The sequence below is a fragment of the Brassica napus genome, chromosome C4 (assembly GCF_020379485.1).
Source record: "Brassica napus cultivar Da-Ae chromosome C4, Da-Ae, whole genome shotgun sequence".
NCBI lineage: Eukaryota > Viridiplantae > Streptophyta > Magnoliopsida > Brassicales > Brassicaceae > Brassica > Brassica napus.
The window spans coordinates 22,456,779-22,469,566 of NC_063447.1; the positions used below are offsets into that span (position 1 = coordinate 22,456,779).

General features: G+C 40.1%; 1 protein-coding gene across 1 annotated transcript; it reads right to left on the minus strand.

Moving 5' to 3' along the window:
- Window positions 1-6,963: 6,963 nt before the first annotated feature.
- LOC125585897 lies at window positions 6,964-9,785 on the minus strand. Its single transcript, XM_048755611.1, has 10 exons — window positions 9,510-9,785; window positions 9,408-9,415; window positions 9,015-9,339; window positions 8,546-8,921; window positions 8,214-8,463; window positions 7,848-8,132; window positions 7,656-7,761; window positions 7,444-7,571; window positions 7,168-7,341; window positions 6,964-7,120 (listed from the first exon to the last, which is right to left on the minus strand). The coding sequence occupies exons 1-10, from the start codon at window positions 9,783-9,785 to the stop codon at window positions 6,964-6,966; spliced, it is 2,085 nt and encodes a 694-aa protein (XP_048611568.1).
- Window positions 9,786-12,788: the final 3,003 nt, after the last annotated feature.

Below are 12,788 nucleotides of genomic sequence, written 5' to 3' on the forward strand. Positions count from 1 at the left end.
GAGTTAAAAGACTTGGAAAGTTACCTTGCATACATTTGGAGAGTGAAACACGCCAGGAGGAGTCTGGATAAGCAAGGAGGAGTTTGGATAAGGTCTGGTCAAGACTAGAGAGCTTTAGACAGGCTGGCACCAGCTGGAAAGCTAAAGCAAGATACCCAAGCATGTGAGGAACCTTATTGGCTAGTTTGAATGAAGCATCTTTGACTACACATGCTTCTGATCCTAGCTAGACTGAACCTGGACGTTTCTATGTATCCCTACTCTACATATGTTGTAAACTCTCTCATTAATTAATCTAATGGAGTTTTGAGTCTCTCTCTTTATTCTCTCACTAAAATCTCTTAATCTCTTTAATCTCTTCATCTGATTATCCCTGTTTGGTTGAATCATGCTCTAATACACAAAAGTGTATATGGTATCAGAGCCAGGTTGCGCAAAGTGGGAGAGTGTGATTTCGTTTTCTTAAAAATCTTGAGTGTTCTTGGTGTTCTTAACTTCTGGGTTTCATTATCTTGGTGGCGTGAGAGTTTCTGGTGAATCCAAATCATCTCAACATGGAAATGGAACACAGACCTGAGTTAACTGTGAAGACTGAAGAGGAGAGGCATGGCGAGTGGTCAAGGTGGGCCAAAAGAGCTTTGGAAAGCTGTGGGTTATGGAGCAGTCATGGAAAGGAGAAGCCTTTACAAGAAATGACTGCAAATGAAGGTCAGGTGTGGAGCCTGAGGTCTGAAGAAAGAGCTGTTCAAGGAAATCACACAAGATGTGAGATTGGAGCAGTTTGTGGGAGTATATCTGGTCTGAAGAAGGGCTGTGAGGTCAAGGGAACTCACAGCAGTCTTAAAAGAGGAGCAGAAGAACTTCATCAGCTTGTGGGAAAGCTGAAATACCTGTGGAAGGAGTTGAGTGTCTTGAGAACAAGGGCATCAGACCCGGAGATGATACAAAAGAGGATGGAGCAAGATGTAGTCTTGAGTCTTCTAGTCAGCTTAAACTCATCATATGGTCAGCTGATTATGCAAGTGATCAAAGGTGAAGAGCAAGCAGATGTGGATGGGTTGTGTGACTTGATTCAATCAGCTTATGATGTTCATGAGAAGAACAAGAAGCGGATCAAGAGGGGAAATGGTACAAAGTGTAAGAGAGCAAGCCTGAGGAGATTGTCCAAGATATGGATCCGAGGAAGAAAGACTAGGATGAAGAGGAGACAACTTGAAGTGGAACTGGAAGTGATCAAGGAGATTCAGCAACTGATGGTGTTGGGAGAATGCTCCTACTCAGCATACATGGGAGAAACAGTAGGAGACAGTGCGGATATGAGAGGAATGGATACCAAGAGGGCAGATGAGTGTGTGACAAGAAAGGAATGGGATGAGTTTATTAAGCATGTGTATGCTTTGGCTACGACCCGGAGTCTGGGTGCTCCTGCCAAAGCATCCACATCTAAACCCATCATCATTGACTCTGGAGCAACACACCACATGATCAGTGACAAGAGCCTAATAAGTGAGGTTACAGCAGCAACAGGGAGTGTAGTGATAGCCAATGGTACCAGGATCCCAATAGAAGGAGTGGGAAACCTCAAGCTGTTTGAGAAGAACTCCACTGCCTTCTACCTACCCCAGTTTACATCCAATCTAATCTCAGTTAAGAAGGCTACAGTTGATTTGGATTGTCAAGTGGTTTTCAGACCAAATGAAGTTGAGTTCCAGGATTTGAAGACTGGAAGGGTTATTGGCAGAGGAGACAGCAAGCATCAGCTCTATCATCTCCAAACAACTGAGGCGTCTAGTCCTGTGGGGTCTGTGTGTTTAAGCAGCACAACGGATAGGTGTGATAATCTCACATGGCATGCAAGGCTGGGACATCCTCATGCCAAGGCAATTGAACTGATTCTACCTAGTATGGCGTTCAATCACTTGGAGTGTGAAGCTTGTATACTTGGAAAGCACTGTAGGACTGTCTTCCCAACATCAGAAACCAGATATGAGAATTGCTTTGATCTGGTGCATTCAGACGTGTGGACAGCTCCCTGTATGTCTAGAGACAGCCATAAGTACTTTGTGACATTCATTGATGAGAAGTCAAAGTACACATGGATCACCATGATTCCCTCCAAAGACAGAGTCCTAGAAGCCTTCATGAACTTCCAATCATATGTTACTAACCAGTACAATGCCACTGTGAAGATTCTGAGGTCTGATAATGGAGGAGAATACACTAGCAATGCTTTCAAGAGTCATCTTGCAAAGCATGGGATTGGGCAACAAACTAGCTGTCCTTACACACCACAACAAAATGGGGTGGCTGAGAGGAAGAACAGACATTTGATGGAGGTTGCGAGATCAATAATGTTCCACATGAATGTCCCTAAAAGGTTTTGGAGTGATGCTGTTCAGACCGCTTGCTATCTCATCAATAGAGTGCCAACCCGTGTCTTGAAGAAACTGTCTCCCTTTGAAGTATTGAACAAGACCAAGCCACACATTGATCATTTGAGAGTCTTTGGGTGCTTATGTTATGTGATGATCCCCGAAGAAAGAAGGAACAAGCTAGAAGCAAAGAGTACTAAAGCTATGTTCATTGGGTACTCAATCACTCAGAAAGGCTACAAATGTTATGATCCAATAACTAGGAAGGTTATGGTATCTAGAGAAGTGAAGTTTGTTGAGTCTACAGGGTATTATAAGGAGAAGAAATGGGAAGACCTAGAGGATCTGTCCCAAGTTCCATCAGAGAAGGCAACAACATTGAGAGTGTTGTTGGAGAGGCTAGGGATAGGATTATCCCAAGATCAGGAACCAGGAAGAACAGGACCTTCTAATCAAGCTGGAGAAGCTGGAGGAACAACCCCTCTTGATCATGAGAGGGGGAATGGATCTGAATCAGGGGAGCAGGAGCATAACCAAGAGGATTCAGGTCAGCATGATCAGGAGGAGACACAGGAAGTAGAGAATGTTGCTCAGTCTAGTGGAGATAAGCAAGGAGAGTCTACTGGTACAGAAGAGAGTGAAGCTCAGTCAGGTGGAAATGAGCAGGGAGAACCTTCTGGTTTAAGAGAGGAAGCACAAGAGAATGTTCAGGCTCAAGAACAGGTTGAGACCTTGCGGAGGAGCACAAGGATAAGGAGGGATCCTTCCAACTGGGTAAACACGAGAGTGTACTACAATGCCCAGGCTGTGGAGCATCCCTCTCAAGCCATGTGTTCCTTTGCAGAATATCCAGAAGAGCACATGGTGTTTATGAGTAACTTGGATGAGAATGAGATACCAAGATCTTATGAAGAAGCTATGAAGCACAAGGTGTGGAGAGATTCAGTAGGAGATGAAAGGGATGCAATGATCAGGAATGACACTTGGTATGAAAGTGAGTTACCTAGAGAAAAGAAGGCAGTTTCAAGCAAGTGGATTTTCACCATCAAATATCTTGCAAATGGGGAGATAGACAGGCACAAGACCAGGCTGGTTGCAAGAGGATTTACACAGACTTATGGAGAAGATTACATTGATACTTTTGCACCAGTGGCCAAGCTTCACACAGTTCGAATTGTGTTATCCATTGCAACAAACTTGGAGTGGGATTTGTGGCAGATGGATGTGAAGAATGCTTTCTTGCAAGGTGAGCTAGAAGATGAGGTATATATGCTTCCTCCTCCTGGTCTTGAGCATCTAGTGAAGCCAGGAAACGTTTTGAGATTGAAGAAAGCTATATATGGGTTAAAGCAATCTCCTAGAGCCTGGTACAGGAAGCTGAGTACAACACTCAATGGGAGAGGGTTCAGGAAGTCTGAACTAGATCACACACTCTTCACACTGGTCGGACCATCAGGGATCATTGTGATTCTAGTGTATGTGGATGATTTGATTATCACAGGAAGTGATAAGGCTGGGATTAAAGCCACTAAAGAGTTTCTCAGGTCAGTTTTTGATATCAAAGACTTGGGAGAGATGAAGTATTTCTTGGGTATTGAGATATGCAGATCAAAGGAGGGTTTGTTCATGTCTCAAAGAAAGTATACCATGGACATGCTGAAGGAAACTGATGTACTTGGAGGAAAGACAGATAAGACACCTCTTGAGGAGGGGTATAAGGTCTTGCGTGAGGGGGAGGTTGAAGAGAACAAAGTGTTTGAGGATGCTAAGCTGTATAGGAGGATGGTTGGAAAGCTGATCTACTTGACGATTACAAGACCTGATATATGCTTTGCAGTGAATCAGGTGAGCCAGCATATGCAGGCACCAAAGGTTCATCATTGGAAGATGGTTGATAGGATACTGAGGTATTTGAGTGGCACGTCTGGTCAAGGAGTTTGGATGGGTTGTAATGGCAGTACAGAAGTGGTTGGATATTGTGATGCTGATTCGGCAGGAGATAGAGTGGACAGAAGATCAACTACTGGGTATTGTACATTCATTGGAGGGAACTTGGTCACTTGGAAGAGTAAGAAGCAGAAGGTTATCTCCTGTTCAAGTGCTGAAGCTGAGTATAGAGCCATGTTGAAGCTGACAAACGAGTTGGTGTGGATTAAGGGGATCTTGAAGCATTTGGAGATTGAGCAAATCACTCCTATGACAATGCATTGTGACAATCAAGCAGTTATCCACATTGCTTCTAACTCAGTCTTTCATGAGAGGACGAAGCATATAGAAGTTGATTGCCACAAGGTGAGACAGATGATTATACTTGGAGTGATATTGCCATGTTATACAAGAAGTGAAGATCAGCTTGCAGATGTGTTTACTAAGGCAGCGAGAGTAAAGACAATGGAGTCCATACTATCAAGACTTGGACTCATTGATCTTACTCCTATGAGCTGAGCCCCTTAACCATGGAGTCTCCACTCTTTTTCCCTCATCAAGGTTTTATCCCATTGGGTTTTCCTTGGTGAGGTTTTTAATTAGGGAGGTCTTCATGGTTTCCAAGCTTGACTTGTTCTACATGGTCAAGCTTGAGGGGGAGTGTTGAGATAAGGAGATGAAGAGTTGATACATGGATAGAGGAAGGGATTTGGAGCAGGCAGTAACTTTGGAGATTTACCATAGTAACTTTATTGTTACTGTGGTAACTGAGTTAAAAGACTTGGAAAGTTACCTTGCATACATTTGGAGAGTGAAACACGCCAGGAGGAGTCTGGATAAGCAAGGAGGAGTTTGGATAAGGTCTGGTCAAGACTAGAGAGCTTTAGACAGGCTGGCACCAGCTGGAAAGCTAAAGCAAGATACCCAAGCATGTGAGGAACCTTATTGGCTAGTTTGAATGAAGCATCTTTGACTACACATGCTTCTGATCCTAGCTAGACTGAACCTGGACGTTTCTATGTATCCCTACTCTATATATGTTGTAAACTCTCTCATTAATTAATCTAATGGAGTTTTGAGTCTCTCTCTTTATTCTCTCACTAAAATCTCTTAATCTCTTTAATCTCTTCATCTGATTATCCCTGTTTGGTTGAATCATGCTCTAATACACAAAAGTGTATACCAATATCTCAGTTATCAGATCATGCTTTGGATTCGTTGAGGTTGAATCTTCACGACCCTCAAGTTCTATCTCTGACGCCTTTTTTTGGAAACACATGACAAATTATTATATCAACAAGCAGCAGACAATCCAACTTCATAAAATCTATGTGGTCAGATTGATTTTGACTTACTATCTTTTCAGCCGCATTCACATTGACAGGCGTTCCATCCTTCTTAGTTCGTGATTTCACCCACACTTTTAGCCTTGACACTTTTGATGGGTCTTCGCTAGCCTTAACCAGATCTTCTCTCAATCTCACCATTCCTTTACGGCCGCAAGTGTGAGGGATCTGCTTCTGTCTTCTTTCCCTGCAACTGTCACTGACAACCTTGAAGGCAGAACTTGTCTTCTCTCTAAAAAATTTACGCCATTCAGTTGGAGTTACATTCTTGGGTCGCAGCTCCATCCTTGCTTTCATTGTAGGAGCATTCCTGATTGTGGTTACCAGGCGTGATTTGGATGCTCTCCACAAACATCACATCTGCTTAAACAAAGCATCCTTTTTGAACTCTTCGTCCACGTCAAACCTCATATGTATTCACGTATGGGAGACACATTAGCATATAACCAAAATACATGATAAATGTATAAGTTCATTCAGGTTACCGTAATGGACTTCCATAGCACAGTTTTGATATCTTCAGTAACCTTCCTCCAGTTATCAATGACCACAGGAACATGTTCACGTACTAAGGGACCCAAATAGGAGGATAACATTATTGACCCTGGACCACAAGGTTCTCCCAAATCGGTGAAGTCAACATGTAGCCATTCATTTGGATCCTTAGCAATCTGCTTCATCTTCGTTACTCCTCGACGTCTTTTACGCTGAGTAATTGTGTCAGTCTGAGTCTGCTGTTCATCAGCTTCCTCAATTTCTTCTTCCTCCATTTGGTCTTGTTCTTCTTCCTCCATTTCATCATGCTCTTCGTCCTCCATTTGATTCTGCTCTCCTTCCTCCATTTCATTATGCTCTTCTTCCTCCATTTCATTTTGCTCCTCTTCCTCTGAAACTTCTTTGTTTGGTACTTCTTCGAGGAGTTGCTCTTCTTCCTCTGAAACTTCTTTGTTTGGTACTTCTTCGAGAAATTGCTCTTCTTCCTCCATTTCAACCTCCATTTCTACCAATTCCTCCACTTCTGTCTGCTTCTTCTTCGGTGTCCTTGACTTCTTCACACGCTTGTTCTTACGATTCCCCATCAAGGTTCACCTGAAACATAAAAGAGTGAGTAAGTGTCAATGTCTAAAAACACAATGAAACACAGAACAAAATGCTGGAAATTAAACAAACAAGACTAAGAAAACAGAGAATAAGATCAAAACAGACAACACTCAAGCAACAAAAAAACACAGATAATTTCATTACAAACAAAAAAACAGGTTCCTCCCATCAAACATTCATCACAACATCTGCAATATCAACCAAAAAAATGTTTCCTTTCAAACATAAATTCCTTCACAGTCCGCCCTGGCATTTCTAGAATCATCAACCAAGTCATCAGCATCCATAGCTACAACTGTTGGCAATGGACCAACATCTGCATGACCATCTTCACAATCGTCTTCACTGTATCTTCTTGTAGGACCCCTCTCATAGCTACATACCAACTGGATGACTCATCTACTCTAGAATAAAATATTTGCTTGGCTTGTGAGGCGAGGATGTATGGATCTCTAGCAAAAGCCATTTGGCTTTGGTTCAGGTTGACTAGTGTGAAGCCATCTTCTACCTTCACTCCATTTCCTATGTTTGCCCATTGGCAGCGGAATACAGGAATGTAGAATGTATTGTAGTCGATCAGTAGAATCTCCACCACTCTTCCATAGTAAGTTACTCAATCAATCATCTGAGAAGTGTCTTTTGCACTAGATCGACACATTGATGTTGCCTCATATAAAACACCACTGTTCTGAGTTTGCCTGTCAACTGAAATGGTGTGAAACCGCAGACCATTAATGATATAGCCACTGTAAGCCCTTGCGCTTGCACGAGGACCGTAGGCCAACCACTTCAGTGTTTCTTCGTGATTCTGTGAAGTAATTGGTATCTATAACAGAAAATGTTAACTGTCAATACATATCTATAACAAAACACCTTAACAATAAAATTCTTGCTCAAATTAGGAACTTGCCTGCTCTTTTAACCAGGATGCAAATTTCTGAGTATGGGTTCTCCATAATGTTGTTGCATCACGTCTACATCTTTCATTACTGTCCTGTAGATGTTGTAGGTGCATGCTGCAAATTAAAACATGACAAATTATTAGCATCTCAAGATACAAACACTCAGCAGTAATTTATTTTAAAAAAAATACAAGACTTACTCCACATAAGGTTCCACGATTGCCATATTGTGAATCACAGCAAGATGTACAATGTTCATATCCTTCTCAGAAAGAACACAATCAGTGCCTGCGGATTTTGGACGTCCCTCCAGAATAGAGCTACTCTCGAACTCAGTATTCCTTTCACGTTTCTCCTCATAACTTGTTGTCTTTTTCAAGAACTCACTGCAGAATCTAACGCATTCCTCTGCGAGATACGCTTCAGCAATACAACCCTCTGGTCTTGCAGGGTTTCTTACGAAGTCTTTCAGCACTTTCATGTACCTGAATAAGATCAAATTCATCGAAGGTTAGAAGCATGATTTTTGACTGCATAAGATAACAACTTAGAAGGTATAAGTATACCTCTCAAATGGGTACATCCAACGTAAATGGACAGGTCCACATAACCGAGCTTCCCTTCCTAGATGAACTACCAAATGCACCATTATATCGAAGAAACTTGGCGGAAAAAACCTCTCAAACATGCATAGAGTTTCCACAATTTCTGTTTCCATAATCTCTATTTTCTCTCTATCAATAACTCGCTGACAGAGATAATAGAAGAAAGCACACAGGCGTCCAATAGCTATCCTAACACCTTTAGGTAATAACCCTACAATAAAGAACCATTGGAGATCAGACTGAAGACATCTACTTCTGGACAAATACAAAGTTAAAAGAGCGTCATTTGATACCTCTAATCGCAACCGGAAGAAGCTGTTGCATCAACACATGGTAATCATGTGATTTCATTCCTGATATCTTACATTCCTCAAGCTTCACACACCTTGATATATTTGAGCAGTAACCATCCGGACCACGAAATTTAGATAGACGCTTGCAAAATATTTTCTTCTCTTTGCTGGACAAAGACCAAGGAGCTGGAGGAAGGTAAGTTCTTTTCCCACGGGGTTGAGGATGTAAATCCTTCCTAATGCCAAGCAGTTCAAGATCTTTTCGAGCGTTAAGTCCATCTTTTGATTTTCCACAATGCAACAACATTGCGATAAGACTTGCAGCAACATTTCTCTCGACATGCATCACGTCTAAATTGTGTCTAACCGGGAGTTCCTATACAAAACAAACACACATAAAAGTGTCAAAGAAAGCTAGAGATAGAACATTTATTAAAAAAGTTGACAGATAACTAGATAAGAAACATACCTCCCAATAAGGCAACATGAAAAAGATTGACCGCTTCTTCCATCTAGATAGCTCCTCCTCATCTACTGCTTCTTCCTCTTCCTCTGATTCACTGAATTCATCATCCGACTCTGATCCAACAGGCTCTATAATCTTCCTCTTGGTTCCAGTTACTTTCGCATTTCCAAAATCATTCTTGTAATTTCTGAGTATTTGGCTTATGTTATGACCACTCAGAATCCTACCCTTTTTCCCATGCTCAGCTTTCCCTTCAAACCATGATTTCTTTCCACGATAAGCATGTCTCGAAGGTAGACTTTTCCGATGGGACATATATACGTGCTTCCTGCAATTAGTCAGCCACATACTATCTGTGTTTTTCCCACAGACAAGACATCCCATTTTGCCCTTTACCTTACACCCTGCAAGATTTCCATACGCAGAAAAATCCTGAATGGTCTAGAGAAGCATTGCTCTTAACTTGAAAGTGGTGTGACTGAATGCATCATACGTGACCTTTCCTTTCTCCCACATATGGTTTAGATCCTCTATAAGTGGTTCTAAGTACACATCAATATTGTTTCCAGGTTGGGTTGGACCAGGAATCAGCAATGACAACATGATGTTCTCCTCCTTCATACACTTCTCAGGTGACATGTTGTAATTCACTAGCAAAACCGGCCAAGCACTGTAGTTCACATTCTTCATGTTAAAAGGATTGAACCCATCAGTGGACAGTCCAAGCCTAAGATTCCTTTCTTCAGCAACAAATAACGGGTATTTGTCATTCATTTGATCCCAAGTAATAGAATCAACTGGATGTCTGCTTTTTCCATCAGTGCTCTTGTTACTAAAATGCACCTTAAGTCCTTCGCCATTTCCTCTGACCTAAACATCCTCTTCAGACGTGGAATTATCGGAAAATATCTCAGAACTTTCTGTGGAATACCTTTCTTCACATCACCTGTGTGCATGTTAATCTTCCATCTTGAAGCATTGCATTTCGGACAGTTGTCTAGCTTCTCAAACTCCTTTCTGAACAGACAACAGTCGTTCACACAAGCGTGTATCTTCTCATAGCCCATGTCAAAAGATTTCAGAAACCTTTTCACTTCGTACAAGGATGTGTGCAAGACATTCTCCTCGGGCAGCATATGTGGCAAAGTCTCCAGCAAAAGATCGAAGCTTCTATCAACCAACCACTCTGTGTCTTTATCCTAAAGAGTGAAACTATCGCCGACAGCTTGCTGTGGTAAGCACAACTTGGATACAGAGGTCTCTCTGCATCTGCTAGCTTAGCAAGAAACTCATCTTCTTCCTTATCTTCACCTTCAACAACCTCACTTAGATCACGCTGCCTAATAAAATTTTCATCAAGAAACTCAGCTGCTTGGTATAACCCTAAAATCTCTTTGTTTCTCTCACTTGCATTGCTTCTACAGTCAGCCCCTGATATTACTTCTCCATGATGATACCAATCCTCCCGGAGCTTGTAACTCAAATCCATTCCCCTAGTTACTAGATGATCAACAACAACATCGGCTGAGTGACGATCTACATTGCGACAGTTTATGCATGGGCAAATGACCAACTCACACTCTGCTCAATCTGCACCAACACACCTCACAAACTCCCACGCACCTCTCTCATAACGAGGATCATCTCTTCGGTTAAGACACATGAAAGCATAATTTTAACCCTTTTAATCACACAAGAAACACAAAAAACAGTAACTATAATATATATTGTTTTTCCTTACATGGTTAGATGAACCCTTGACTTTTCGACCATTTTTATGTTCAAAGTTTCTAACCGATAACCAACAAAATAAAACAAACCCATAAGAGTATGTCAAACACCAAACACACACATTGTCATTCACATAAGAACCAATAAACAATCAACTACTCAATCGTCAAACAATCAGATACTAAAACTCACACAATCAACACACAATATAAAATGGTCGAAAAAGAATCACCTCAATAAGATCCTTCAGATTTCAACTCGACTTCACTCCAGAAATGAACAATCAAAAGCTCAAACCTGCAAATCAAAAGAGAACAAACAAGAACCACAAATCAAATTGTATAAGCCCCAAAAAAATCAAACTTCAATCCTCACGATATCAATCCGAAACAGATTTGATTATCTCTAACCTGACTTGGGTTAATACAGACAAAATCGAAACTGGGTTTCGCCTGCAATCTGACCGCCGGCGACGAAAACAAAACCGGCAGGAAGATCTTCGTGAAATTTCGGAGAGATCGAAGTATTGATGAGAAAGAGAGGAGGAAAAGACTAAAAATAAACCAAGTCCTTTACACTTTACCGCTATTAATGTATTTTTTAATCATTTTATTTCCTGGGTTAATGAAATTTTTCACTAGCGATTAAATAACGCTACGAAAAAGTCGGGTTTCGGATTTAACAACTTTTAGTAGCACTTCGTAAATTCGTGCCACCGTGAACTGCTACCAATACCCATATTTCTTGTAGCTTAGGATTTTGCAAGTTTGCATCAGTACTTATTCTTCCTGCGTATTAATTGCCTTTCAGGCTTTATGCATGAATATGCATACTTCGTACGATGATCACTGTATAAAAGTAATTGTGTAAGCTCTTTACCAAGTATTTTACATGTTATGTAATATTCCCCATGTGTAAGAGTAAGTGTGTGAGTTTCTCATGCTTTGCATTTTATGTAATATGCTATTGGTCTAAGAATAAGTGTGTGAGCTTCTCAAAGAATATATTGCAGTTTATGTATCATGTTCCCTGCTAAGAGTAAGTGTGTGAGCTTCTCTGGTAGTACATTGCATTTTATGTAATTCTTCCTGCCTAAAAGTAAATGTGTGAGTTCCTTAAGCAATACATTGCATTTTATGTAATATGCTATATGTCTAAGAGTAGCATGTGAGGTTTTAGACATTATTTTGCATTTTCATGCAATGTACTACCTGAGAAGTTCACACATTTACTTTTAGACAGAGAGCATATACATAAAATGTAAAATATTGTATGAAAATTTCACATGCTTACTCTTAGGTAAATAGCATATTATTAAGATGTAAAGTAGTGCCTGAAAAACTCACACGGTTATATTTATGTAGAAGCATATTACATAACACGTAAAGTATTGTATAAGAAATTTATATGAGAATACCATACGAAACATCACATTTATGCGTAAAATTATTTACAATATATTTTGTTATTCTTTACAATATATTTTGTTATTCTTTCTCCATAACTTCTATATATTTATCTGAAATAGTAAACTTTTAAATATAAAATATAAATTGAGAAATACTATATTTTCCTCTGTAAATAGAATAAAAATATAATTTCTGTTTTAAAAGAACAAATAATAACAGTTTTGCTTAACATTATTATAGAAACAGATATGGAATATATATTGGAGATGTTGTAAGTGGGGTCAAAGTCTGGTCGAGAACAGTCACATATCCCAAGCCGCATTGAAAAAAAGACATTACAAAATATATTTTAAGAAATAAAAGTTGGACTGAACACGTATTTACGTATACGTCTCGCTGGCATATATGCTACAATGACATTATATTTTTTTTTGGAATAAATTCAAGCGACATTATATTATATAGGCATACATGTACAAGTAAGTCTATATATAAGCTATTATGTAAACACAAATCTATTGACTATAACCAGACTTCTTCATTTGATATCTCTACTTACTCATTTACTTATCTATCTTCTTTTCTTTTTTTTGAAAAAAGGCTACTTATCTATCTTCTTCCTCTCTCTTTCTTTCCT